The sequence below is a fragment of the Tursiops truncatus genome, chromosome 5 (assembly GCF_011762595.2).
Source record: "Tursiops truncatus isolate mTurTru1 chromosome 5, mTurTru1.mat.Y, whole genome shotgun sequence".
Lineage (NCBI taxonomy): Eukaryota > Metazoa > Chordata > Mammalia > Artiodactyla > Delphinidae > Tursiops > Tursiops truncatus.
This window is the reverse complement of record NC_047038.1, coordinates 488,144-514,684: the sequence shown is the minus strand read 5'-3', so window position 1 is coordinate 514,684 and position 26,541 is coordinate 488,144. Positions and strand designations below refer to the sequence as shown.

Below are 26,541 nucleotides of genomic sequence, written 5' to 3'. Positions count from 1 at the left end.
CAGGCGTGGGTCTCACCTGACTCTGGCGGCCCGCTGTCGGTCTGTGAGGTGCAGCGGCCTCCCACAGCTCTGCGCCTGCGCCGGCGTCCCGGCGCACCCACCTCGGCGCCGCCTCCCCGGGGGCCCACATAGGTCGTGGACTATAACGCGCTGCCCTCAGGAGAATCGCTGGAGATTGCAGCGTTGGAAAGAGCGAGGCCAGGTCCTCGCCTGTATGTTCCTCCTCCCCGACGTCCAGCCAAAACAACCCTCAGAGAGGAAAGTCTAATTCTAACCTCCCTGTCTTCCCGGGTTGGTACCTTCCAACACATGAGTTTCGGCGGTGCGCAGGCGTGGAATTGCAGCCCTCGGGCCACGCCCAGATCCCGCGTCCAGGTCTCGCGTGGGTCTCAGGAGGGCTTCGGTTGGGCAGCAGCATTGGCGGCAGCGGAAATCGCTGCGAAGCATGGCCGGCTGGGTGTTCTGTAATCGCTGTTTCCAGCCACCCCAGGGGACGGCGTGCTTCAGCCTGACTAACTGCGGCCATGTGTACTGCGATGTCTGCTTGCGCAAAGGTCAGGGTGGGGTCAGGGCTTTGAGGGCCCTCGGGCCAGGCCCACACCTGGACCCCTGGGCTGGTGGGGGGGGCGGAGGGGCTTCCGGGGGAGGGGCCCTTAGGGGAGAGAGTCAGCGGGCCTGGAGGGTGGGGAGAGGACCTTCGGAGCAGGGGGCCTTGGGGGAGGGCGGGGCGTGCGGGGGTGGCGGGGCACAGGCCGAGAGGCTCCCGTTCACGACTCTTGGGCGCTTGCCTGCCCAAGAGTCTGGGGGGGCAGGGCCTGTAGGGGCCACAGGGAGGGCGGGCAGCACCCCGGCCGAGTGTCTCAGTTCCGGCACTGGCCCGCCTGCCACGTGGGGTCCAACCTCAGGCTGGTCCCTGTAAGGACAAGCGCAGCCAGAAGCGGGGGGGGGGGGGGGGGGGGGGGGGGGGGGAATGCAGAAGTGTCCCCGGCAGAGGGGGTGGGAGGAAGGAGGAGGCCTGAGGCGGGAGAGGACTGCGAGGGAGGCCCCGGCCCCCCCCACCGTGGGCAGCGGGCAGTGACGTGATCGACGTGTACTTTTTTTCTTGTGAAATGTTTTTATTGACGTATAGAGTTTATACAGAAAAAAGCCTAAATGGAAACAGTGAATTCTCATAAAGTGACCTACTTGTGAGACCAGGTCACAGATTAAGAATCAGAACGTCTCACACACACACACCCCAGGCCTCCTCAAGGGAAACCACTGTCCTGACCCGCGTTGGTGTCCATCGCCTTGGACTGTTTAACGCCGGTGAGCGGGTGGTCCAGCGGGCAGCAGGCTCCCCACACACACGCCCGCCCCGGGTGGCCCCTGCCTGGGCCCCTCGCTGCGGAATCCTCGGTGCACACTTGCCCCTGGTGCCCCTTGCCTGCTGCTCGGGACCGACGCCGTGTCCTGGTGTATTTCCCAGCTCGCGGCTGACCCTCGGGCTCTTCCAGGCTTTGGCTGTCACCGGTGGTGCTGCAGGCATGTTCATGCGGGGTCTGGGGGTGAGCACCATCGCGTGCCCAGGGGTGGGCTGGCTGAGTCTCGGTCTGCGTGGCCGGGGGAAGTGGAACCTGGCGGGCGGCAGGACTTGGGGAAGAAGCGGCACCCTGCACAGGGGAGAGGTGTCAGAGGAGGACAGCCGCCCACGGGGCTGGACAGAAGCAGCGGGCAGGTTGGGCAGACCTGGGTGCAGAAAGGCATCTCGGTTTCCAGCGTGTGGAGCTCGCCGGGGTTGGCGGTGGGGTTCCCGTGGCCATCCAGGACGCTGCGGGGAGACAGCGGGTTTGGGGTGAGGCCCAGGACCTTACCTTTGGACACGGAGGTTCCAAGGAGAGCCATGCAGGGAGAGACCGAGGGGCTGTGAGGACACGCGAGGGTCTGGGAGTCCGGGCAGCTGGAGCGCAGCAGGGAGAGGTTAGTGCAGAGAAGAGAGTGGAGATGCTGCGGTGACGGTGACGGGAGGGCTGAAGGCAGGGGATGGAGGAGCCCATTCTCACCTGGGGAAAAGCATTTCCTAAAGAAGGTGGGTGGAGACAGGAGGAGGCTGTGAGGAGAAGAGAAAGCAGAAATGTCAAACCAGGCATCGCAGCACAGTCAGCCAGCACATCCGCATGTGGCCCTGGCCTTAGTGGCTGGGTGACCTGCGTGATGCTATGGGGATGGTGGGGACAGGCTGGCTCGGGGCTGGGAAGTACCAGGGAGGGCTAGGGGCGGAGCTTAGTGGGAGGGCGTCTGAGCCAGGACGGGAGCCCTCAGGGCTGTGGGAAGGAGAGGAGGTGAGCACAGGGTGGAGGGTTAGGCCTGGCCTGGGGGGCTGTCGGCCTAAGACAGAGGAAGGAGGCCGAGTGGTGCAGGCGGAGAGAGGTGCGCATGATGGGCCTTTTCCTCAGTAGACGACATGGGGGCTTGTTTGAGTACCCCCTGCAGGGAACTGGGGGGAAATGACCAAGAAAAGCAGAGGGGTGCCCAGCAATGCTGCAGATTCCGCAGTGTTGGAATCCTGCTTCTCAGCCGTGTTGAACTGGGGGGGCGGGGAGGCAGCCCCGGGTTTGGGCTGCTGTGCTGCCTGGAAGGACCCGTGGCGGTGGATGTGGACCGACGGCTGGCCTCCAAGCTGCCTAGTGGAGAAGCCAAGATCAGAGGCTGTGAGGACCAGGCAGGGCCGAACCAGGAGCTGGAAGCGAGGGGGACGGAGTGGGGGGAGCCCTGGGGGTGCGGGGCCAGCTGGTGGGGGAGGGGCCTGTGGAGGCGGGCACCCCACAGGGAGGAGGCCGAGCGAGGGGTGGGGGCGGCCCGGGGGACGTGACACCTCCGTGCTCAGCCCCCCGCACTGCCTGGCCTGTCTCAGGAGCTCAGTAAATGCTCCGACGCCAGGCGAGCTGTCCCAGCTGCCACAGGGGTGAGGCCGCGGGGCAGAGCAGAACACTGTAGCCCCCAGGTGGGTGGGAGGAGCTTTTCATTTTGTAGAGTTTAAAATTTTAAGTTAAGTTTTTCCTATAAAACCTGATTGTAAGAAATATCTGGGACTGATCTAAGTTTGTGTTGTTGATCTTAATGGCCACCATTTTGGAGCATTTTTGCAAAACAAGAAAACAAAGATTGTTACTTAGGGAAGTCTTTTCGGCTATGTGCACGCCCACAGGCATGTCCACTGCAAGTGCTGTAATTCTGTGTACTTTTGCAAGAAGGTCTGCATTTATACGTATTTAAAAGCACTACTCACTCTAATAGAATAAAATATGCTTTCTATTACAGGTAAAAGGGATGAATGCTTGATCTGTAAAGTTCCATGTCGTACAGTTCTGCTTTCGAAACGTGTAAGTTGAAATCTGTAGTATCTGAAAGTGAATCACAGTGTTTCTTTTTAAATGTGACATTCAATTTTTAGTTATTTGCGGTGTCTAAAACTTCTGTTTGTTTTGCTCCGTGCAGTAGGAGATCTTACAAGCTTTCTGCATAAAGTCCAATAGCGTGGTTCTGAATACCTTGCACAACTTTCTCTTTAGCCAGAGCCTGGCCCCATTAGGAGGTGTGGTGCTCCTGGGAACAGAAGTCGGGTGCCTGTGTTTCTTCAGTACAACACCAGCTCCTCAGGAAGGTGGTGCAGTTTGGTTTTCCTGGGGTCATTTCCAATTAAGAGGGCTGAGGGAAAGTCGGTGAATTTGATTCCTTCACATTTAAGGTCTAAGATGTGTATTTGATCTGATGTTTAATCTATAAAAATTGCTTTTCTGATTACAAATATAAAATTACACAAAACTCAAACGTAACAGAGAATCATAACAGAGCATGTGCAAGTCCCCCAGGCCCTACTTCCCGACGCTGATGACAGCCAGGAGCGTGGGTCCTTCTCTGGATTCTTCTCTGCGTGTTAGTGTGATTTACCTTTTATGGGGTGTTTCCCAGTTGACACTACATTTTCTAAAATGTACACACCCACATTCTCTAGAAGTGATTGCACGGTATGACAGTATTTTCCTATTGGTAAACCTTTGGGTTTTTTTGTTTTTTTTTTCTATTTCAAACAATCTTACAGTGAACATTTTTTTTTTTTACCATAGTTCCGCATACTTGTAAGACTATTTCTAGAGCATAAATTCCTAGAAGTGGGAAAGCGAGGGCTTTCTGTTGGGGTCTCCGTGCGTGTGGAGTGCAATCACTCCCTCTCCCTTCTGTCCCATTCGGGGACTCCATCCGTATTTCCCCTCAGGAAGGCCCTGGGCCTTAACTACAGTGAGGTATCACCTCACACTGGTCAGAATGGCCGTCATCAAAAAATCTACAAACAGTAAACGCTGGAGAGGGTGTGGAGAAAAGGGAACCCTCCTACACTGTTGGTGGGAATGTAAATTGATACAGCCACTATGGAGAACAGTATGGAGGTTCCTTAAAACACTACAAATAGAACTACCGTGCGACCCAGTAATCCCACTATTGGGCATATACCCAGAGACAACCATCATTCAAAAAGACATATGTGGCTTCCCTGGTGGCGCAGTGGTTAAGAATCCACCTGCCAATGCAGGGGAAACAGGTTCGAGCCCTGGTCCAGGAAAATCCCACATGCTGCAGAGTAACTAAGCCTGTGCGCCACAACTACTGAGCCTGCGCTCTAGAACCCGCGAGGCCACAACTGCTGAGCCCACGTGCTACAACTACTGAAGCCCGCACTCCTAGAGCCCATGCTCCGCAACAAGAGAAGCCACCACGATGAGAAGACCGCGCACTGCAGCAAAGAGTAGCCCCTGCTCACCGCAACTGGAGAAAAGACCTCACGCAGCAACGAAGACCCAGTGCAGCCAAAAATAAATAAATAAATTTTTTAAAAAAAGACACATGCACCCCAGTGTTCATAGCAGCACTATTTACAATAGCCAGGACATGGAAGCAACCCAAATGTCCATCGGCAGAGGAATGGATAAAGAAGATGTGGTACATGTATACAACGGAATATTACTCAGCCATAAAAAGGAATGAAATTGGGTCATTTGTAGAGATGTGGATGGACCTAGAGACAGTCATACAGAGTGACGTAAGTCAGAAAGAGAAAAACAAATTTCATATGTTAATGCATATATGTGGAATCTAGAAAAATGATATAAATGATCTTATTTGTAAAGCAGAAATAGAGACACAGACGTAGGGAACAAACGTATGGACACCAAGGGGGAAAGGGGTGGGGTGGAAGGAATTGGGAGATCGGGACTGACACATATATGCTATTGTCACCGTATATAAAATAGCCAACTGATGGGAACACACTGTTCAGCACAGGGACCTCTACCTAATGCACTGCAGTGTCCTAGAAGGTGGAGATACATGTATACATATGGCTGATTTATTTTGCTGCGCAGTAGAAGCTAACACAACATTGTAAAGCAACTATACTCCAATAAAAATAAATTTTAAAAAAAAAAAGGAAGGCCCTGGGCCCTGACGGTCAGTGCTGACACCCTCACCTCCCTCCTGGCCCATGGAGGTCTTTGTGTAGAACCGGGTTCTGTGTGGGCATCAGTCTGGTCTCCACTCACTGGGGCCCCTGCCCCTAGGGTGTAGGCCTCACCCAGGCCCTCAGGGGAGGTGTGGCTTCTGTCCTGTTTCCCTTGGAAGACGGGGCTCGAGACACTGGGTGCTGTCCAGGGTCTCGGGCAGAGGTCAAGCGCGGGGCTCGCGTGCACACGGAGCCCTTGCCACGGGCGCCCTGCCCTCTTGGCGCCCTGCTCAGCCCCCCTGCGAGCCGGCAGTGGGTTCTGGAGCCGCCTCCCCTGCAGCCGCCCCTCCACAGGGTCCTCCAGAGGCTCGTTGGGGGCCCTGGCCCTTCGAGTGCATTTCCTAGTTTCTAGCTCGGATCTCGCTTTCCCTAAGTGCAGTGTTCCTGTCATTTCAGCGGAGATGGGGAGCGGCTGGGCCTGTACACTTGGTACAGACTGGGAGGGGCCCAGGCTCCTGGTCTCATCGGCCTGTGTGTGTCCTTGTCCCGGCCCTTCTGTGTCTCTCGTGCTGCTGTGGCCGGGTGGTGGGTGGCGGTGGGAGGCAGGTGTATCTGCACGAGGAGTGTACGTGGGCAGGTGCCAGTTCGTAAACCCTACTTTTTCATGTTTGCTTTTTAAATAACTCAACACGGGGCTTCCCTGGTGGCACAGTGGTTAAGAATCCTCCTGCCAACGCAGGGAACATGGGTTCGAGCCCTGGTCCGGGAAGATCCCACATGCCACGGAGCAACTAAGCCCATGTGCCACAACTACCGAACCTGCACTCTAGAGCCCGCGAGCCACAACTCCTGAGCCCATGCGCCACAACTACTGAGCCCACGTGCCACAGCTACTGAGCCTGTGAACCACAACTACTGAGCCCGTGCGCCACAACTACCGAGCCTGCGTGCTAGAGCCCGTGAGCCACAACTACTGAGCCTGCGAGCCACAGGTACCGAAGCCCCCACGCCTAGAGCCTGCGTGCCACAGCTGCTGAGCCCACGTGCCAAAACTACCGAGCCTGTGCTCCGCAATTAGAGAAAGCCCATGCACAACAACGGAGACCCAACGCAGCCAAACATAAATAATAAATTTATTTTAAAAAATAAAATAAATAACACGTACTTGTGAGCAGTTTGAAGTCGTGCCCATCGCTCTTCCCACTTCTGATTTCACTGTTTCCTTTGTACGCGGCTCCCCCCAGCCGCCTGGAGCCCCTCAGCACTGCCCTTGGTCCTCGAGGAGGGGGCACCGTCCCTCACCCGCGCCGTGGAGTACTCGGTGCCCCTTGGACGCAGCCGTGACGTCCTTGTGGCTGAGTCTGGGCCCTGAAGCACGTAGAGCCCTGGCCCGTGGCAGAGGAAACAGCCTTTTCTCTTTCAGACGGACTCCGACATCCAGGCGCTCTTCATGGGCATAGACGGCCTGTGCAGGAAGTACGCAAGGGAGACCTCCCAGGTGAGTCCTAGGCTTTGCCCTCAGCCCTTGGAGACTTGGTGTTGTGGAGACCAGTCCATTCTGGGCACACGGTCGGCGAGTGTCTCCCACCCCCGCTGTGGCGAAGCCGCGCTCTCTGTCCCGTGGTCTCTGTGCCTTTGCTGGGTGTCAGGACACAGTGGTCGCTTGGTCAGGACGCCCCACTGAGCCTCACGATGCGAGGGACGGACCTTAGATCTGGGGTTTGGGAGGTGGGGCTGGGGCTGTCTGGACTCCGGGCGGTGGGCCGCTTTGTGACGCTGTCCTCTCCCGGGGGTCACTTGTGCAGCCCTCGCCCACCCTGTGGCCCCCGTGGCATCCGTGCCTGCCCGACCCTCCTCGTCACTGTGCACGTGCCCCCTTTGCTGCTTCACACACTCGCCCCGCCCCCGTGCCCAGCCTCTAATGCCGCCATCCGTGCCCTCTGCACGTTCCTCCCTGGACGTCACTGGACAGCCTGTGGTCCCCCCGGCTGTCCTTCTGTCAAAGGCGCAACCCCCACTGCTGGCTGCCTGCCACCTGCCCTCGGAGGCCGTGTGGAGGAGCGGCCGGGAGCTGCCTGAGGCCGAGGCCCTTCCCTGGGGCAGGGCCGCTGGCCTGACCGTTCTCGCCCTTTGGCCTGCATGTCTGGAGGCCGTGGTCAGCCAGCTTGCAGAGACCATCCCCTCCCCTGGGAGGCTGCTCTCTGGCTCCGACGTGGCCAGAAGCACCGGTGGGGCCATGGCTGTCCCCCATCATCCCGGGACTGCTCCAGGGGGACGCAGGGGTGCCCCAAGGCTCAGCATCAGCACGAGGTGAGTGCTGGGGTCGGGGGTCAGGGACTGCCCACATCGCCCCTTTTGCAGTGGGACCCTCTTTCCGGCCAGGTCCCCGGGGCCAGAGCTGCATGAGGACTCGAGCCCTTTTTCATTTTGTTTTGTTGGGACCATCTGACCCCTGCCGAGGCCGCAGCGCTCAGCCTCGGGCGCCCCAGCCAGTGCAGACGGCGTGTGGCCACAGGGTCCGGGCTGCCCCCGAGCCCGCGTGAGCCTTGCGCCCTCAGTGGGGCTGCTCTCGCCTGCCGCTCAGGCACCCACCGGCCGGCCCCTCTCCCAGGGCCAGCTTTGCCCGGGGCCCCGCCCCTGCTGCGGCCTCACCTGTCCTGTTGCGTCTGTGTCAGCCACAGAGGGCCTGCACTCTTGTCCTCACCAGGGTCTTCATTCAGAAATGGCCTGCCAGAGTCGAGGTAGCCACTGGCCTGTCCACAGGCCTTGCTGAGCCCCAGCGCCTGCGAGGCGGGGTCCCGTGTGCCCGCCGCTCCAGAACGGCCCGGGGCTGCTCCCAGAGGCGGTGCTGCCTGTTTCTCAGTTTGGGCCCTGCACCAAGGCAGGAGGTCAGGGGTCAGCGCGGGACATCAGTCTCTCGCTGCAGGCGTAGCACACACGGAGGAGTGAGCTGTGGAGGCAGGTGACTGCCACTGTGTCTTGCTGAAGGTGATTGGGGAAGGTGGCTTGAGAGCTGTCTGTACAAAACCCCTCCCGGCTGTGCACGGCCCTGCCTCAGTGCCCTGCACGCTGTGAGGAAAAGGCACCCGGTCACGGGCTGACGGGGGCTTCACCTCGCCCGGAGTGAGGACTCAGAAGTCTGCCTGCTGAGGCCCGGGGGCAGCAGGACTTGAGAGCCGTTGGTGCGGTCCCGAGCCTTTCTGGGACAGGACCTCGCAAATCATGAGGACTTTGTGCAGCGGCGGCCTTGGGGTCCCCTTGGGGCACCCTTCCACAGGCTGACGCTCTGGGCAGAGCCTGTGCCCGTCGCCCCTCCCCTGGGTGGAGACACGCGCCCCTGGTCTCATGGAGTGGGGGGGCTCACTGGAGCACTGTGGAGGATGTCCCCTGCCCCAAGGGCTCTGAATCCCTCAGGATGTAGGAGCCAGGAGGTCAGGAGACTCTGAAGAGGGTTTGTCCCTCCTGACCACCTCTGGAGGTGGGCTGGGCCAGCCTCCTTTCCCTCAGTTTGGACCAGACCAGTGAGCCCCAGGGAAAAGGCCACCGTCCCTGGATGTTTGCACTCACGTTGGCAGATTCCTGGGGGGAGTGAAGTGGGTGACGCGTTTATACAATGTGGACTTCAAATCCCAGCTTGCCCCGCACCCGGTTCTGCTGTGTGTCAGCTGTGCGCGGACAGCGACAAGAATTAGCTTTAAGCAATTCAGTGTGGTGTTTTGAGAGAGTGGGTGTCGTCGTCTGAAACTCTAGTGGTGAAAATAGCCTCTTCCCTTGAGGAAATCACAGTCGCCGTCTTCTAATGTACACGGGCACTCTCAGGGGCCAGTCCAGGCTCTGGGCACCACAGACAAGGAGGTTGGGGCTCGTATAAATGGAGGACCAGGGACGCTGCTGGTTGCAGGTGCTGCTGGCCCCGGATGTCCAGTCAAGGTCGCTGGGCTCCTGGAATGGCACGGCCCTGCCTGTCTGCCTGGTGGCGTTCTTGCCCGGCGCAGGCCCAGTCGGGGTGGCAGGTCAGGGGGTTCCTGGTTGGTCTGTCTGGTCAGGAGGCCATCTGTGATCCAGTTGCTGTTGCCTGAGGGACAGCACATGGTGATCGGCCCTTGTGAAATGTGTCGCATCCCATGGCCTGGGCCCCAAGGGCCACTGAAGCCACACGGAAGGGAGGCACAGCAGCCCCCTTGCCCACGCGATCCTCACGTGGAACCCGCAGCCCTCGCTGCCTCTGGGTGGAGTGCGCCTGGCTGTGACCGTCCTCAGCCTGGGCTCTGCCGGCATCTGCTCTGGCTGCCAGGCTGCAGTGGGGCCACGTCCTGGGAAGAGCTGGCGGCTGCAGGAAGCCCCCAGCGGCCTCTGCGGCAGCCGCCACGCGCGCATCAGCCGCTGACAACGTGTTGTCTTTGCAGGTTTTAGAATTTCAAGAAAAGCACAGGAGGAGACTGTTAGCCTTCTACGGAGAAAAGGTAACTCCAGTTGGCTGGCGGCGAGGAGAACAGCGGTCGCGTCACCCAGCGCTTTTCCCTACACACCTGGTGACCTGGACTTGGTGCGCGTTCCCTCATGAATAGTGTGAGGGCCACCGCCGCATAAGTCACGTTCTGCTTTGTGGTTTAAGAAGTTGAGGATCCACGTGCTCGTCTGAACTGTCGCTTGGTGTAGTGCCTGTGGTAACTGGAAGTCGTTCAATTGTGTTTAGATTTCTCAGCTGGAAGAGTCCCTCAGGAAGTCAGCGCTGAGGATGGGGCAGCCGCAGAGGTGAGGCCCGGGGCGCGAGGGTGGCGGTGGGCCTGTCGTGACTGCTCGTCTGTCTCAGCCCTGTCGTAACCAGGGGTGCAGAGGAGAGAGCACTTCCGTTGGCTAGAAACTTCTGTCAAAGCAAAAGTGCAGGAAACTGGAGGGGAGGAAAGGGAGACAAAAAAGAAGATTTTTAAAAAACATGAGTGGTTCCCCTTGGGGGGCCCCCCAGTGGTTCCTGGGGTGACGGGAGGGGGCCTGGAGGAGAGTTAACCCCGTCTGCAGTTCCCCGGAGAGCGCGTGCAGCACACCCGTGCCCTGGTCCGGGCCCTGTGGCAGCCCTGGGCCCACTGGCCCCCGGGGGTCAGTACGGCACCACCCGTGTTCAGCCACGTTCTCGGTTTCATGAGACCTGGTATGAACGCAATGGACGTTCAGAAGTCCCAGCTTGGGGGCCACAGGTTAAGCTGCGGGATTGCTGTCTGCCAGCAGTGACCCCCCCCCCGCCCCAGTGCGTGGACTCCTGCCTCCTCGCTGCACCGGGCAGCGTGGGCGCCCGGGGCCACCAGCCAGAGTCGGAGCTGGGCGCCTGCCAGTGTGGACTCAGCCTTGTCTGGGGTGAAGAGGCCTCCACCCACCCGCCTTCGTGATGGGGCATGAGCTGCCGGTGCCGCCCGTGAAGGCGTGTTTGGGGCCGACGAGCTGCGGGCCAGCGCCGCGGCAGAGGAGGCCCTCCCTTCCCTGAAGGACTGCGGGAAACAGCGCGGCCGACACCTCCTGTGGCGGGCGAGGCCTGACCCTGACACGGGGACAAGAGGCCCCCGGGCCAGTCCCTGGGATCTGTCCTCCTTGGTGTGCAGTTCGCTTTCTTTCTGTGGAATCATGTCTTTCCTTAATTCTGGAAAATGTCCAGCCCTTACCTTTCCCATTCTCCCTCTGTGGCTCTGTCCCCACCTGGTGTCTGCACCTGGTGGCCTGCTCCTTCAGACCCCGGTACCTGCGGTGCCCTCTCCGCCCCACTGCGCACGCCTTCTCCCCGCGTCTGTCCGGCTGCTCTCACCCTTCCAGCCCATCCCTGGCCATTTTTGGTGCTGTATTCTCGCTCTGCCTCACAGCGCTTTGCTTCCCACCTGGTGTCTTCAGGGTCCCAATCTGCCCGTTTCCCTCGGGCTCCAGGTGGAGCGTTCCTGGCGCGGTGGTTCTGTGCCAGGCCCACCCGCTGGCGGCTCTGCATGCACCACTGGCCTGCGTCTCCCTCTGGGGGGAGCCTGTGCCCCCGACGCGCCTGCCTGGGTCTGCCCCGCCAAGCACGGCATGGTGTCACCACTGCTGACCCTGTCACAGGGCCTGTCTCGGCGGGGCCTTGGACACTCGCCCTCCCCACACACCCAGCGTGGCACCCAGTTTGTTCCACTGAGTCACTTGGAAGCGGGAGTGAGTGCCCTTCAGGGAGCTGGGCCCCAGCACGGCCAGTCCCCCTGCCGGTCGATGGGCCGCTCCGCAGGCCTTTATTCAGCGCCTGCTGTGTTCTCAGCACTGTCTTGGGCTCTGGTGAGTCAGAAGGAGCTCCCTCCATTCCTGTGGGATGCAGCCAGGCGTGTGCAGTCACTGAGGCTGTGGAGGGGCCAGGGGCAGCGCCATGGAGAACAGAGGCTGTTTCTGTTTTCTTTACCTTCAGGTTGGAAGGAATTACCTGGAAGTAAACGTTTCTGGCTCAATTAATGCCTTTTCTCCATCTATTTAGTGTGAGGTTGTCACAACAGACGGCTTGCAGCACGATCAAAACTCCAGTTTCAAGTAAGTAAAGTGACGCCCGGAAGGGGAGGGTTGTGACGCGGTACGGAGTGGACCCGATCGGCTCCAGCACCAGGTTTCTCGCCACAGCTCCTTCGACAAAGCCCAACGGGCCGCTCTTCCTGCCGCCTGACTCATCAGCCTCTGCAAGGTGTGCACCCCCAGCCCCCAACCCCCGAACGTCAGCGGGCAGTGTTTCAGACGCAGGGGTATGTGGCCGCAGGGATCGGTGGGGGTGGTCACGTGACCCGGGCTGGGCAGCTGGGTGTCGTCCCCAGGACCCTCCTCTGACACTGGGACAGAGGGACGTGGAGGAAACAGGATGAGAGGGGGGGTGTTTCTCTTGGGAGGTTGGAGTCGAGCCCACGGGCAGCAGTGGGATGAGGGCGCCTGAGGCCCCATCAGCCAGGCCGCCCCCACCCCAAGCTCGTTCAGAAAGTAGGGAGCACGCCCTCTTCCCGCCGCCTTGTGCTCCTGCGGGGACGCCCGGCCACGTCCCACGCCAGCCTCTGGGCTGATTAATTAGGGAACTGCCGTGGGTCGAGCCCTACCTGCATGAAACGTGTGGGCCCGGCAGTAGGGTGGACGGAAGTAGTACTCCTGCTTCCGGGAAGCCCAGCAGGAAGCGGAGGGGCCCAGCGACAGTGGCCGGAGGGGGGCAGCCAGCCAGGAGGTGGCCACGCGGGGGCCTTCGGGGGGAGGCGGCAGGAGGGCAGACAGCGGGGGCTTCCGTGTCCTCGGGTGGGTGCGCGGTGGTTTGCAGGTCTCGCTGGCCACGGCGGGGCTGTGATCCCCGGGCTCCCCTGGTGCTCAGCAGCTGCCGGAGGGAGAGCCGCCCGCGGGGCCTCGTGTGTTTTTGTTACTTGGTCGTAACCAGGCCCGTGACCGTGTTTCACTGTCTGTAACAGGGTGGAGTCCATGGAGGTTGACCTCACACCCTCCCCGAGAAGAAAGGTGAGTGCACCTGCTCTCCGCGTGCCTGGTTCCCACATGCTCCGCGTGGATGGTTTTCTCGTCGCTGATGACCTTCGAGCACGCCAGCTCCGCAGACTCTGGGCGGCCAATCTCCAGGCGGCTCCCAGGAGGGACCTGGGAGGGAGGCTGGGGGGCGGCTGTGGGGCCACTGGGCTTTCGGGGCTGGGGCGGGGTGGGTTGCCCTCCTCCCCCCGCTGGCATCTGAACTCAGTCCTGCCTGGAGGCCTCGTGCTGCTGTGGTCACCGAGTACACACGACCTGTGAGGTGGATGCCAGCATGTGGGCTGGTTGGCGAGAAGCGGTGCTCTGGGCGGGTGGGCAGCAGAGCCGCTCCGGGCTCCGGTGGGGAGACGCTTCCCACCCACTACCCCTCGTCAGCCGTCTCCCAGCACCAGAAGGGGGCGTGGGTACACCTCCGCCCTGCCCCAGACCTCAGCCGCTCATGAGGCAGTCCCCCCAGCCTGGAGCTCACAGGTCCCTGCCAGCTCGCCTTTGCCCCAGGAGCTGGGCCTCGAGCCTCGGCCCACACGTGGCCCCATTCTGGAGGTTAAACGTTCCAGAGATTAAGGCTGACGGCTCAGCGATGATGTGTTCCTGGGCGGCACATTGGAAATTGTGCCTTGGGACCAGAACGCCACAAACTGATTTGAGATTCCAAAGTGAGGTTCTAGACCAACATCTACGAGGGCTTGGGTCGACCCTCGTGGGCCCATGTCCCCATCTCAGCACTCACTCCTTGCGGTAGGGAGCAAACAGGCACGGCCACGTTCCAGGAAAGCCATCAGTCACAGGCTGTGGCTGCCACAACGGGACGCGCGTTTTCAGGGAAAGCTTGTCCACCCAGTGGCCCACCCCCTGGACACCCCCATCAGCCCTGGGGTGGGTGTGCGCACGCCTCTCTGGTGGGGCTGCCCTGAGACCCCGAGCGGGGCAGTGAGGTGCCTCCTGGAAACCCCAAGACCCCCCAGGAGGTCCCGCAGATGGCATGGCTGGGCCCACCCTGTGGCCGTGGAACAGAGGGCAGTGCCCATGCTCCCTGATGTGACCCTGGAAGGAGTCTGGTGGCCTTGGTGAGGGAGATCCTGGAGGAGGAGAGCGGGATCCTGCCTCCCTCCCACCCCCCTGCACTGGGCCTGGGTCCTAGGAGGGAGGGAGAGGCAGAGCCTGCCACCTGCCCTCGGCCGCGCCTGCGAGCAGAGGGGGACCCGCCGGTGAGGTTCCGCGTGGGGACTTGGACCGTGGGTGCTCGAGGGCTAGCTCGGCAGGTGCTGGTTCCCCGGAGGGGGTGACCCACGTGTACAGTGAGGGCGTGCCTGAGCCCGTGAACCGTGGGGAGGCGGCGCTGCGGGCAGCAGGCAGGGGCCTCCCGGTCATCCCCTCCAGGATGTGGCCTCCAGTGAGGACGTGGCCCCGTGGAACCCTGAGGGGCCGCACACGCGCACGGCCCCACCACACCTTCCTGGCACGGGGCCTGGGCCTCTCCAGAACACCCGTCCTCTGGTGGCAGGAGCTCCCCGCGGAGTGAGGTGTGTGGAGGAGGCCGTGACGCAGCGTGTCAGTCACGTCCCACAAGCCAGCCCGGTTGCATTATGGGGACTTGGTGGCTGATGGGCCGGTGGAGAATGCGGCCCAAGGTCGGGGCCATCCCTGGCCTTGGCGGCCCTGGTCGGGTGTGGTCCCGCTCTGCCACACCGGCCGCACCACCTGGCCGTCCACGCAGAGATGTGCTCGCAGCCGAGCCCGGGTGACCGTTGAGAGCCTGAGGGCAGCCGAGTACGGCTGCCAGCAACCCAGATCCTCGACAGCAGCTCCCCGGCGCGCTCGAAGAAGCGGGGCCTGTGGGGGCCTGTCTCGGCACCTCCGCTTCCTGCAGGTGCTGCGCCCGTGCCCTTCCCCGGCCTGGGCCGCGGCCGGCGCTCACCTGCGTCACAGCCACCATCCTGGACACTCCGCATCTTTAAACTCTTTCTGTCTCGCCTGTTACTGGAGCCTCCCCCAGATAGGTGCTAACCCGACAGGAGCGACTTCGTCTCCTCTCTTCGATAACTTTTCAGAGTTGGCCTGTGCTGGACACTCGTGGCCTGACATGTAGGACGTGCCGGAGGTGGGAGGAGGGGCAGAGGCCGGCGCACAGGCGGCCGCAGAGGGGCCGGGGAGGGTGGCCGAGCTGGAGGGAGGCTCTGAACGCAGCCGAGAGACAGCAGCGGCAGGAAGGGCTGTGAGGTCAGGCCCTGCTCACTGCGAGCCACGTTAAAGCCACTGCAGCAATGGGATGAGGGCACCCTGAGCAGTGAGCGTCCCCAAGCCAGCCCTGCCGTTCTCGCAGACCCTGGAGAGGCCTTCGCCTTGGGCACGGGCCTGGAGTGGGTGGGCCGGGGAGGGAGGCCAGAGGGAGGGGAGGCTGCTCCGGTGGGTGGGCAGCAGCCTGCCAGGCAGTGCGACGTTCGAGGGTGGGGGCCAGTCCCTCCAAGGTCAGAGTCTTGCCAGCAGGCGTGAGCCGGAGGCAGGGCCGGGGTGGGGACGTTTGCAGAGAGTGCCCCGAAACGAGGCCGCCGCTGAGCTGGCGGGGAGGCTGCTTGACAGGAGCAAAGGACCGTCGTGGGCGCGGGAGCTGGGAAGGTGGGCCCGAGGTCGCAGCAGGGGCGCAGGTGGGGCGGTGGCCGAGTCTAGGGCCCCAGGAAGGGCCAGGACGGGCTGTGGAGATGAAGAGACGGGCACAGAAGCAGCGCCAAGCCTGGGCTCCTGGCAGCGGCTGTGTGCCCCGCCCCAGGCCCCACCGCGCAGTTACAGTGAGGGGGGCAGATCCTGGCAGTGGCTGTGTGCCCCGCCCCAGGTCCCACCGCGCAGTTACAGCGAGGGGCAGAGCGGGTGGGGTGGGGGGGGCGCCGCCTGGCGGACGCTGCCGCGTGCGTGGCGTGGAGCAGGCCTGGCGCCGGGCACTGCCCGCCAGCCCTAGCCACGCCCGTCAGCATCTGGATTTCAAGGTGACAGGACGCTCCCCAAGTGATTTACTCAGGACTTTGCAATTCCTAATGTCAGCCAAGAAGTTGGGTTACTTTTCCTCTTCTGAGACTCTTAAAAGCACTCGGTGGGTCCTTCGTCCGCTCACCGCCGTGGGCCCTGCCTACTCGGCCACGTTCCTGCACAGAACGCGGTCGGACAGGCGTTTGTTTCTCAGGCAGATGAGACTGAGGGGCTGTGTTCTTAGCAGATGAGGAGATTCTCTCCTCCAGAGCGGCAGGTCTGGAACGTTACCAATTGTGTTCCTCTTACAACCTAGCGTGAGGTCGCCACCGGCCTGACAAGGATCTCCCTGCTCAGTCCACCTCGGGATGGGCGCATGGGTAAGTGGAGACGCGCCACCTTGCCCCAGTCCACACGCGCTGAAGGACTTACCCGGTGGGTGTGGGCCCATGTGGAGGTACGTTTCCCCCAGAGCGGGCCCCTCCTGGGCCCATCCAGGGCCCCACCTGGCCCGGCACAGGGGAGGCGGGCCCCCGTGGCCCGCCTCCTGGGCTTTGAACAGGAATCCTAGGGCCTGCCGTGCTTACGGGTGCTTGCTGGGGGAGCGCCCGGCCCTCCCCCGGGGGTCAGCGTGGGCCTGCCGCCTGCCCAAGGCACTAGGCTCTGGCGCACGCCCATCTCCACCCCAAGTCCCTCCCTCACCAAACTCGGGCCAAGGCCCTGGAAGTTTCCGCGGTGTGTGTCGTCATGGAAATACTTACATTTGAGATCGGTGCTTATCCATTCTTAATCGTCAGCCCCTCTGTTTTCCTTCTTGCCATTGCTGCTTGCATCTCCGTCCTTAGATTCACTTTTTTCGTGCTGAAGTTGAGATTCTGATAGTTGCCTCTGAGGTGTACGTTTTCCGAGCCGCGGCTGTCTAGGGCCTCTTGCGGCCGCCCTTGCACCTGAGCACCCGGTTGGGGCTTGATTTGCTTCTGCACTTTGGAATCGCTGCTGCACCTGCCCCTTCCTCCCTTCCCCTCCCCTCCTCTCCCCTTCGTGGACGCTGTGCTCCCAGCCTCAGCTCACAGGTCAGGCCTGTGTCTTCCTGTCCCCCTTCCCTGCCCTCCCCTGGGATCCCAGGCCATCGGTCACTCCAGGGCCCTTTCCTCATGCTTCCCGCCTCCATCCTCCTGTGCAGCTGGAGTGTCCGCCCATCAGGGTTCCCTTGGTTTTGGAGGTGGCGTTTCCCCTGGGCCCTGGGGTGTCCTGTGGGCGTCAACGTCCTCTCCGCCCTCGTGCCCGGCCCAGCGTCCCCGCCTTGTGCCCCCACCGTCATGCTGCCGTGCGGGTGTGGGTTTCAGGTCAGCGTCTGCAGGCCGGCCTGCGGGGCAGAGCCCGGCGCTGGGAGCATCCTTCCCTCAGGAGACGGGCGTCTGGCAGATACTGAATGTAGTTCCCTGTGCTGTACAGTAGGACCTTGTTTATCCATTCTATCAACATCCTGTAACAACCTGAAATGGAAAAGCATCTGAAGAAGAATATATATGTGTGTATAACCGAATCACATAGCTGTACACTTGAAACCAGCACAGCATTATAAATGAACTATACTTCAGTTTTTTAAAAAACAAAAATGCAGTTTAAGAGAGGAACTGAAATAATTACATTGGAAAGCATTTAGAAGGCGACACGGGCAGACTAACAGAAAAGAGAGTGAGGTGCAGCCAGTAAATAGAATGGCAGGTGCAGGCGCACGCCAGCCACCCAGCACCCGTGAGCAACTGGCCACACCAGGGAAGAGACGCCCCCACGCTCCCCGCGAGAGACGTTCCAAGAGGAAGGACACCGTGCGTGTGGCAGCCGGAGGAGGGCTGGGGCGCGGCGTGAGCACCAGAGAAACAGACCGGGACGAGGACTGTTCTGGAGACCAGGAGCAGAAGGAACACCCCGTGGTAACGGGGTGTCAGGAAAACAACAGTTACCAATGTGTATACACCTGACAGCAGAGCAGGTACATGGAGCAAAAGCTGCCCATGGAGAGAAGAGCCAACCATCCGGTCTGGGGTGCTCAGTGCTCTCCCTTCAGAGACGGAGAGCTGTGAGGGAAGCAGGAACGAAAAAGACACGAGACGTGTAGGGAACAAAGAGCAAAGTGGACACGCTGATGTCAGCCACGGACAGCATCGGGTATGAGTGTGCAGCAGACGCAGAGACGTCAGACTGCTGCGCGCTGTCTGCGAGGGACACATCTCGGAGCCAGAGGCGCCAATAGGCTGAGACGAGATAACGTACAGGGTGGATCAAGCCAGCAGCCAGTGCAGAGCCGGAGCAGCTGTCCTCACGTCACACACACGGTCATAAGATGGGAAACGTCTCTAGAGACGGGCATTGCATGATGAGTAAAGGTCATTTATCAGGAAGACGTAACCGTTAGTGCAAACACGCCACAGAAGAAAGTCCCCAAATGCACAAGGCCAGAGTTAAAAAGAAAGAATTCAACACGTGATTTGAGCGCTGCAGTAGCCCACTATCAGTAGTTGGTGGACAACTAGACAAGTGACCAGAAAGAAGACAAGAGACTGCCTATCCGACAAACGTGATACCACCAGCAACAGCAGAGTGCACAGTCTTCGCAAGTGCAAATGGGACATTCTCCAGAAAAGGTCACACAGTGGCACATAAAACAGGTCCTGATACTTAGGACTGTTCATACGGAGTGTATTTTGGGGCCACGATGGAATTAAATTGGAAATCAACAGGAAAAAAAATTCTGAGAATAAAACAAATATTTGGAAATTAAACAATGCAATTATAACTAGCTTATGGACCAAAGAAAAAACGTCAACAGTAATATCAGAAAGTAGCTTGAACTGAGTGGAAGAAAATACAGTGTACCAAATTTATAGGATGCAGGTAAAGCGGGGCTTAGAGGGAAATGTATAACTTTAAACGCTTAGATTAGGAAGGAGATCTAAAGGCAGTAATCTAAGCTTCCACCTTAAGAAGCTACAAGAGAACAGAGTAGAAATCTACAAAACAGGAAACAAAAACAACAGAGAAAACCAATGGAACCTAAAGTTTATCCTTCGAAAAAATTAGCAAACTCTTGCCTAGACTGACCAAGAGAAAAAGAGAACACAAATTACTAGTATAAGAAATGAAAGAAGGAACATCATTACACATCCTACAGATAATAAAAGGATTATAAGGAATATTATGAACAACTCTGTCAACGAAGTAGATGACCTACATGCAATGGACACATTCCTAGAAAATATCAAAACTACCTCAAGAGGAAATACTAAGTCTGGGTAGACCTCTATCAAGTAAAGAAGTTGAATTAGTAATTTTAAAATCTTTGCACAAAGAAAAGCCTAATTCTCACTGGCTTCATGGGTGAATTCTTTGAAACATTTAAAGAAGAACTAATACCAGCCCTACATAAACTCTTTCAGAAAGTAGGAGAGGATCAAACTTGCCCACTCATTTTATGTCAGTGGTGTCTTCATAGCACAGCCAAAGATAACACGAGGAAAAAACTGAACCATAATCTTCGTGAATGCTGGTGCAGAATTCTTTAAAATATACGAGGCCATCAAATCTAGCAACATATAAAAGGACTCATATACCATCACCAAGCGCGGTTTATCTCAGGAATTCAAGGTTATTGACATCTGAAGATCAGTTAACTATATTAGTAGAATGAAATACCTAAAAAACAAGATCTTTACAACAGAAAAAGAATTTGACAAAACTCTGCAGCCATTCGTGGTAGAAACTCTTAGGAGACACGCACTAGAAGGGCACTTCCACAGAGTGGCCAAGACCCTAGAGGTGGAACCTTTTCCCTGGAGACCAGGAACAGGGCAAGGATGCCCACAGCCGTCACGTCTACTTGCCTTGTCCTGGAGGCGCTAGCGGAGCAGAAATTAAGGCGCATAGGTTGGAAAGGAGGAGGTGTAACTACTGTGTAGACAGCTGGTCTTACTGTAGAAGATCCCAAGGGGTCTGTAAGAATACTGTCAAGCATTATAAATGAGCTTGGGGAGGCTACAGGCTGCGAGATCCACACGCAGAACTCCGTTGTAATTCTGTATACCAGCAACCAACGGTCCAAAATTGCACGTAGCTGATAGATCGTAACTGTCAAGGTTTCCTCTGGACTTCCTGTTCTGCCAACGAGTATATTCCATCCTTCCTTTCATAGATGCCACATTGTTACGATTACTTGTGCTTTACGGTTAAGTTTTGAGATCAGACACTTCGTTCTTAATTTACCAAAGTAATCTTGGCTCTTCTAAGGGCTTTGCATTTCCATATGAATCTTAAGGTCCACTTGTCACATTCTACCAAAAAAGCCTGCTGGGGGTTGATAGGAGCTCATCGGTTTGGGGGGAGTTGCTCTCTCAACACTCCTGCGTCTTCCAGTCCATAGACCTGACGTGTCTGCCTCTCCGCTTACTGGACCCCGATTGACCTGAGGAATCGTCGTTTTCAGTGTATGGGTCTTAGACGTTATCCATAAGCTGGTACCCGAGTAGTGAGTTATCTTGATGGTGGAATTTTCTTTAATTTCAGATTGGGTACAGTTTACGTGGGGCGTCTTTTCGTTCCTCGCTTTCGCCTGATTGTGTCTTTGAAGCCAGAGTGTGCGTCTTGTGGACGGTGTGCGTCTTGTGGACGGTGTGCGTCTTGTGGACGGTGTGCGTCTTGTGGACGGTGTGCCTCTTGTGGACGGTGTGCCTCTTGTGGACGGTGTGTATCTTGTGGACAGTGTGCCTCTTATGGACAGTGTGTATCTTGTGGACAGTGTGCCTCTTGTGGACAGTGTGCCTCTTGTGGACAGTGTGTGTCTTGTCTTGTGGACAGTGTGTATCTTGTCTTGTGGACAGTGTGCCTCTTGTGGACGGTGTGCCTCTTGTGGACAGTGTGCCTCTTATGGACAGTGTGTATCTTGTGGACAGTGTGCCTCTTGTGGACAGTGTGCCTCTTGTGGACAGTGTGTGTCTTGTCTTGTGGACAGTGTGTATCTTGTCTTGTGGACAGTGTGCCTCTTGTGGACGGTGTGCCTCTTGTGGACAGTGTGTATCTTGTGGACAGTGTGCCTCTTATGGACGGTGTGTATCTTGTGGACAGTGTGCCTCTTGTGGACAGTGTGCCTCTTGTGGACAGTGTGTGTCTTGTCTTGTGGACAGTGTGTATCTTGTCTTGTGGACAGTGTGCCTCTTGTGGACAGTGTATGTCTTGTGGACAGTGTGTGTCTTGTCTTGTGGACAGTGTGCCTCTTGTGGACAGTGTGTGTCTTGTCTTGTGGACAGTGTGTGTCTTGTCTTGTGGACAGTGTGCCTCTTGTGGACAGTGTATCTTGTGGACAGTGTGTGTCTTGTGGACAGTGTGCCTCTTGTGGACAGTGTGTGTCTTGTCTTGTGGACAGTGTGCCTCTTGTGGACAGTGTGTGGTGGGATGCTGCTTGTAATCTCTGCCTCTGGCTGGAGTGTCCAGTCCATTGAGTCAGCATGGTTACTAATAGGTTTGGATTGATGTCTGCCTCTTTGCCATGTGTTTTTGGGATTTTTTGTTTATCTGTATCTCCTTAACTGCCTTCTTTGGCATTAACTATTTTTAGTGCCCCGTGTCCCCTCAGAGCTGTGACTGCATTCGGAGTCGGGGGTCTCTAGGAGGTCAGCGCCGTCCTGAGGGTGGGCCCTAATCCGATAGGATTCGTGTCCTCACGAGAGACGGCACGCACGGGAAGAGGTCACGTGTGGACACAGCAGGAGGGCACCGTCTGCAGGCGGGAAGCGGGATCCACTGGATCACCAGGAGTCAGGTCTGCCGGCGCCTTGATCTTGGGCTCCAGCCTCGGGGACTGTGAGAAATAAGCGTCTGCTGAAGCCCCAGCCTGCGCTGGTGGCGTGGCAGCCAGAGCGGACTGGGAGGCTCGGCCTTCCGTTGATGTTTGCGCTGTCTCGTTGTTGTCTTGCCTCGGGGGCAGCCTTGCGCCTTACCGGCCGCCCAGCTGGATTCTGGTCCCATGCGGCAGCTTTGCCCGTGCGGTCCGCTTACCCGCTGCTCTGGGATGCTTTGATTACGTGTAGCCATTAGGTTACATAGAACCCCAGCGACAGGCCTGTGACGACGTCCCTTACAGAAGCTCACGTGCCCCAAAGATCAGGAGAGGAGGCAGACGCACACGCGCCCCTCGCGCTCGTCAGGTTTCTGGGCCCACGTCCTTCCTGTGGGACCAAGTGCTTGTCGGTGGGTGTTCCTTTCAGACCCAAGTACCGTGTTATTGTGGGGCAGTTTGGCCAGCTGTGAATTCTCCCAGTTTTTGTCACCTTTGAATGATGATGTGTTCATTTTGAGGGTAATCCCACTGGGAAGAGAATTCTCAGATGACTGTTCTTAGCACTCTGCCGAGTCGTCCTGCTGCCTCTGGCCCCTCCTTTGTTTCTGGTGAGGGGTCGCCGCCCTCAGCCGTGTCCTCGTGTGTGACGAGTCGCTTTTCCCCTTTGCTCTGAGGACTGTCTCTGCCCTTTGCTCACTGTGGCTTTGGAGGACTTTTCGAATTCGTCAAGTGTGAGTCCCCTGACCTCGCGCTTCTCTTCCAGGGTGACCGTGGCTGCTGTGCGGGTCTGCGCGAGCTGGCGCCCAGGCATCTCTCAGGCAGGGCAGCCTCTCTGTGCTCGGTCTCTGCTCTGCACGCAGCAAAGCTGTACGCTCCCAGGTCCTGGAGGGTCACCCCCGGCCGTGCTCTTTCCTCCTGCTCTCACCCCCAGCGCAAAGGCGCAGGTGCACAGGGGCCCGCTCACGGCCCAGGCAAGGAAGCCCCCTTCCCAGGCAGGCGGCAGCGGGCGTCCGGGCTCAGGCGCTGTTGTCTGTCTTAGACGATGTCCTAAAATGGTCCCGTCTCATGCTCGGTCTTGGGAAGGAGCTTCGCGGATGTCAGCTCCATCCAGCTGGAGGCCCCTTCTCGGCAAGCCCTGCCTGGGTGAGCTGACACGCCGCAGGCACCTCAGCCTTGCCCCCTGCCACTCTGTCCCACGAGCTTGTGCACGAGGCCGACCTGCTCCCACGTCTCGGGCCGCCCACCTGCCAGTGCCCAGGTCTCGTCCACAGGACGCAGCCTGTCCACCTGGCAGCACAGGGACACGAGCGTCCCCACACTCTCGACCTGGAAACTTACCCTCTTTAAATGTCACCATGTTTTCCGTTTAACTTTTTCAATGGAAATCTTTCCAAATGCACTGAATCACGCCGCTTTCCTGAGCAGAAGCTCGGCCCTGACTTGGATGTGTCCTGTTGGCTGTGGGGCCTCGTCTGGTCATTGGCTTTCAGTGGCACCGGCCCAGGGGGCGGCTCCTCGGTGCTGCCGGGCCTCCTGCAGCGCCCGGGTCACTGCCCTCAGGGCCGAGACCTGCCGTGGCTCATGGTTCTCGGGTCTACTGAGGGCCTGGCACCCGCTGTTCCTGTGGCCAGAGCGCTGCCCACACGACCCATGAGTTGTTGACTTCCTGAGGCCTCGGTAGCCTCGGCTGTGTTGACAGCCGTTGTCCCCATGAAGTCCTGTAAAGCGTGCGTGAGAAAGTGCTGCTGCCTGCCGTCGTGGGGCCGAGCGTGTAGCCACTGAACAGAGGACTGTACCCGGGACCCGTCGGGTGTGTGAGGCCAACAGATCAGGAGCCACCGCCGTGCAGGAGGAAGGTGGACTCACGGTCCCCGGAAGCAGGCGGCACGGCCGCCAGGAGGGGTGAGGCGGAGGCCTGGGCCGGAGCCTGGGCCGCGGTTTTCAAGGGAGGAACGGCAGGGCCGCGGGAGAGGCTGGCAGGCTTGAGGTTGGCTGGCTTGAGCCGTCTCTGTGGTCGCAGGTGTGGGGGCCGCCCCGCTTGTCTGAGGTCCAGCCGGGCTGATGAGGGCCGAGTGGGGCAGCAGAGCTGGCTCTGGATTGGCGGCTGCGCTCGCTCACAGGCAGACCGGCGCCACCTCTGGGAGTCAGCAAGGCCCCCAGACGCCAGACCCTCGTAAAGTACAGAAAACAACAAACACGGTGAACGTAGCTGCCCAGATGGTTTGTCCGCCTGGTTCTCAGCTGTTCTCTGGGGCTTCCTGAGGGTCACCTGCAGTGGGCAGTGTCCTCACAGTCCGCACGGCCCAAGACAAAGAGATGAGACCCCCATTGCCCACTTCGTGCTGTGCAGCCTTGGGAAAGGCACTCACCCTCTCTGGTCCAGGTTCTTTGGTTATGAAAGGGGTACCATGAAAGGACACAGAGGGAGCGTAACCTAAATGCTGTCTACCCTTCTTTCCCTGGCTTCCTTCTCTTGAAACTCTCCAAAATTTAGATGCAGAGGGGTTCAGGTATTGAGGAAGAGCAGTCCTTTCACGTCTGCTCCCTGGTGTGACTAAAGCCTACCAGGGTTCATTTGCATCTTCAAAAGAAGCTTCTTATTAGCCCAGAAGCTGTCAACGGGCAGAAGTCGAGCTGTGTAAAACTCCTGCGGTCTGGGTGGAGGTGACACGGCTGTCCTGGCGCCAGGGGTCGCCCGCAGCCCCACGCCCTCCCTCTTGCACCCGGAGTGGTTGTCAGAGTAACAGGAGCCAAGGCTTAAAGCAGGTGTCCAGACATTTATTGAGCGCCTGCCGCGTACCAAGGGTGGCCCCCAACGGAGTCCGCGGGCAGTGTGGGTGTGGGCAGCGGCTGAAGGTCAGCCCCGGCCGGTCCGGGCATGAGACTGCGTGGTCAAGGACGGCGCACGTGGGTGAGAAGATGGGGAAGAGGGTGGGGTCCGCACCCTCCCGGGGCGGGGGCAGGGCTCCACCTGTGGCAGGGATGGGGAAGCAGCTCGTTCACTTCTCACCCACCCCCAGGCAGCGTTGCCCACCGCCCTCAGCACCTCGGCCTGACACCGCGTCACGCCAGCGAGCCCCAGGCACTCAGGTAGGTCCCGCTCGTGGCTCCTGGGGGGCGACAGGGTTAGGTGGGGGCGGGAGGGACCCGCTCGTCCCGGCGCTGTCTGCGGGCCCCGAGTGAGGCGGTGCCCAGAAGACCACGTCATGTTCTTGAAGCTAAAACGTAATTTAAGCAGGTGCTCTGTCGCGAGAAACCGCGGAAGAGCCATTACGGCTGCAGGACGTTTTACTCCAGGACAGCCCGGGGTCGGCAGGGTTTCCTGAAGGGCAGGTGGCCGCTGTGGCCAGTGCTGCCCCTCTGCCTGGCCAGGTCCCAGCGCCACCATTTGCACAGGAGCAGCCGTGCCCTTCCTGGACGCAGGGCCGCCTCCACGCGGGGCGCTCTCCTCAGCGCTGGGCACTCAGGTGCTGTCTCCAAAGGTGGACCCTCCCCTGACCCCTGACCCCTGACCCCTCTCCCAAGGCCTGTCCACGCTCTGCGGCTCGGCACAGTCCAGCCACTGGCCTCCAGACTGCGTGCCCGCCGCCCCTCGACTCACAGGGCCACCCCCCTACCTCCCTGACCGCAGGCTGCGCCCGTGGCCTCTGTGGGGCTGCTGCACCCCACTCCACGGCAGGAGCCGCCCCAGCTCCGCGCCCTCTGACTGTAACTTGCCTCTTTCAGCATCAGCACAGAGGGGCCCTGTGGGAGGGTCCAGCGACACAGGTCCTGGCCCTGGTAACGGGCAGCAGTTCTCGGGGGCCCTGCCACGGTCCCCACGGCCCAGAGAAGCCCTCCTGCGGGCCTGCCTGCCGTGGCCCCAGGCTGGCCGCGCCACCTTGAAAATGACCTCGTGGCCAGAGGCGCTGGTGATTTTGTCTGTTAAATTTACCGCTAGGATCCCAGCCCTGCAGACGCCCTGGGAGTGGCCCAGCCAGAGCCCTGCGCCCCAGGCGGCAGGCAGAGCCGGGACAGGGGCGGCACCCAGGCAGCCCCTCAGCATCTCGGGGCTGCTGCAGAGGCGGCATTTAGGTAAGTGCCGCGGGGAAAGGTAGACGCTGTGAGGAGCAGACACAGCTTGGGGCCCCCGAGAGCTGTGCTTCTGCGCCCTTGGCAGCAGTCCAGACCCCAGCCGCGCTCACCTGTGCGTTCTCTGGGGCTTGTGACTGCCGCTTCCTGCAGGGTCTGCCGGCCGCGGGGGGCTCGTGCACGAGCACTGAGCAAGCGCCCGCCCGCCTGGACGTCGGCTCTGCGCCCGCCTGCAGCACGTGCACGTATCCAGTACCGTGATTCTGCGTTTTCCTGATGGAGTGACTCAGTGATACGAGTGAATAAAGTGTTTTTTGGACTCTCTCGGGGCAGCAGTGTATGATGTGTTTGCAGTTGGTACCTTAGAACTTCCTTAGGGGTGACCGTCCCCTGCCTCCTCCCTGCTGGGGGCTTCCAGCCTCGGCTCCTGGGTAGGCGAGCGGGGGTATGGGCGCTGACCACCGAGGCCTGCGGGTGGCCACGTGGGTCAGACCCGCCCCAGGGCCGGGGGTGCCTGTCACGTGAGGCTCATCTGTCTCCAGACGTGGGCTTCGTGTGTGGCTTCTCCCTGCGGGCCGATGTGCCCTCCTCACCCCAGTGTCGCTCTGGACAAGGCCGGCTGCAAAGACGGTTATGATTATGATCCTTCGTGGTGCGGTTACCTGAGACTTGCCCCCAGACTCCCGGCTCCTCT

General features: G+C 59.5%; 1 protein-coding gene across 2 annotated transcripts; it reads left to right on the top strand.

Annotated features, from left to right (window-relative positions):
* The first annotated feature begins 445 nt into the window (after window positions 1-445).
* RNF212 (ring finger protein 212) lies at window positions 446-26,274 on the top strand. Of its 2 annotated transcripts, XM_073804734.1 has the most exons (12): window positions 446-554; window positions 3,301-3,362; window positions 6,900-6,974; window positions 9,883-9,939; window positions 10,173-10,231; window positions 11,955-12,007; window positions 12,095-12,155; window positions 12,913-12,958; window positions 16,260-16,323; window positions 24,797-24,866; window positions 25,717-25,850; window positions 26,001-26,274. In XM_073804734.1, the coding sequence occupies exons 1-12, from the start codon at window positions 446-448 to the stop codon at window positions 26,036-26,038; spliced, it is 828 nt and encodes a 275-aa protein (XP_073660835.1). In that variant the 3' UTR covers window positions 26,039-26,274. The 2 variants fall into 2 exon arrangements, with proteins under 2 accessions (XP_073660835.1, XP_073660834.1); XM_073804733.1 differs by lacking the exons at window positions 446-554; window positions 3,301-3,362 and having other exon boundaries at window positions 6,725-7,786.
* Window positions 26,275-26,541: the final 267 nt, after the last annotated feature.

Coding starts and splice junctions, on each gene's coding strand:
- RNF212 (XM_073804734.1), top strand. CDS start 446: ATGGCCGGCTGGGTGTTCTGTAATCGCTGTTTCCAGCCACCCCAGGGG. Junction 6,975..9,882: donor ACGCAAGGGAGACCTCCCAG/GTGAGTCCTAGG, acceptor TTGTCTTTGCAG/GTTTTAGAATTTCAAGAAAA. Junction 12,156..12,912: donor GACTCATCAGCCTCTGCAAG/GTGTGCACCCCC, acceptor TGTCTGTAACAG/GGTGGAGTCCATGGAGGTTG.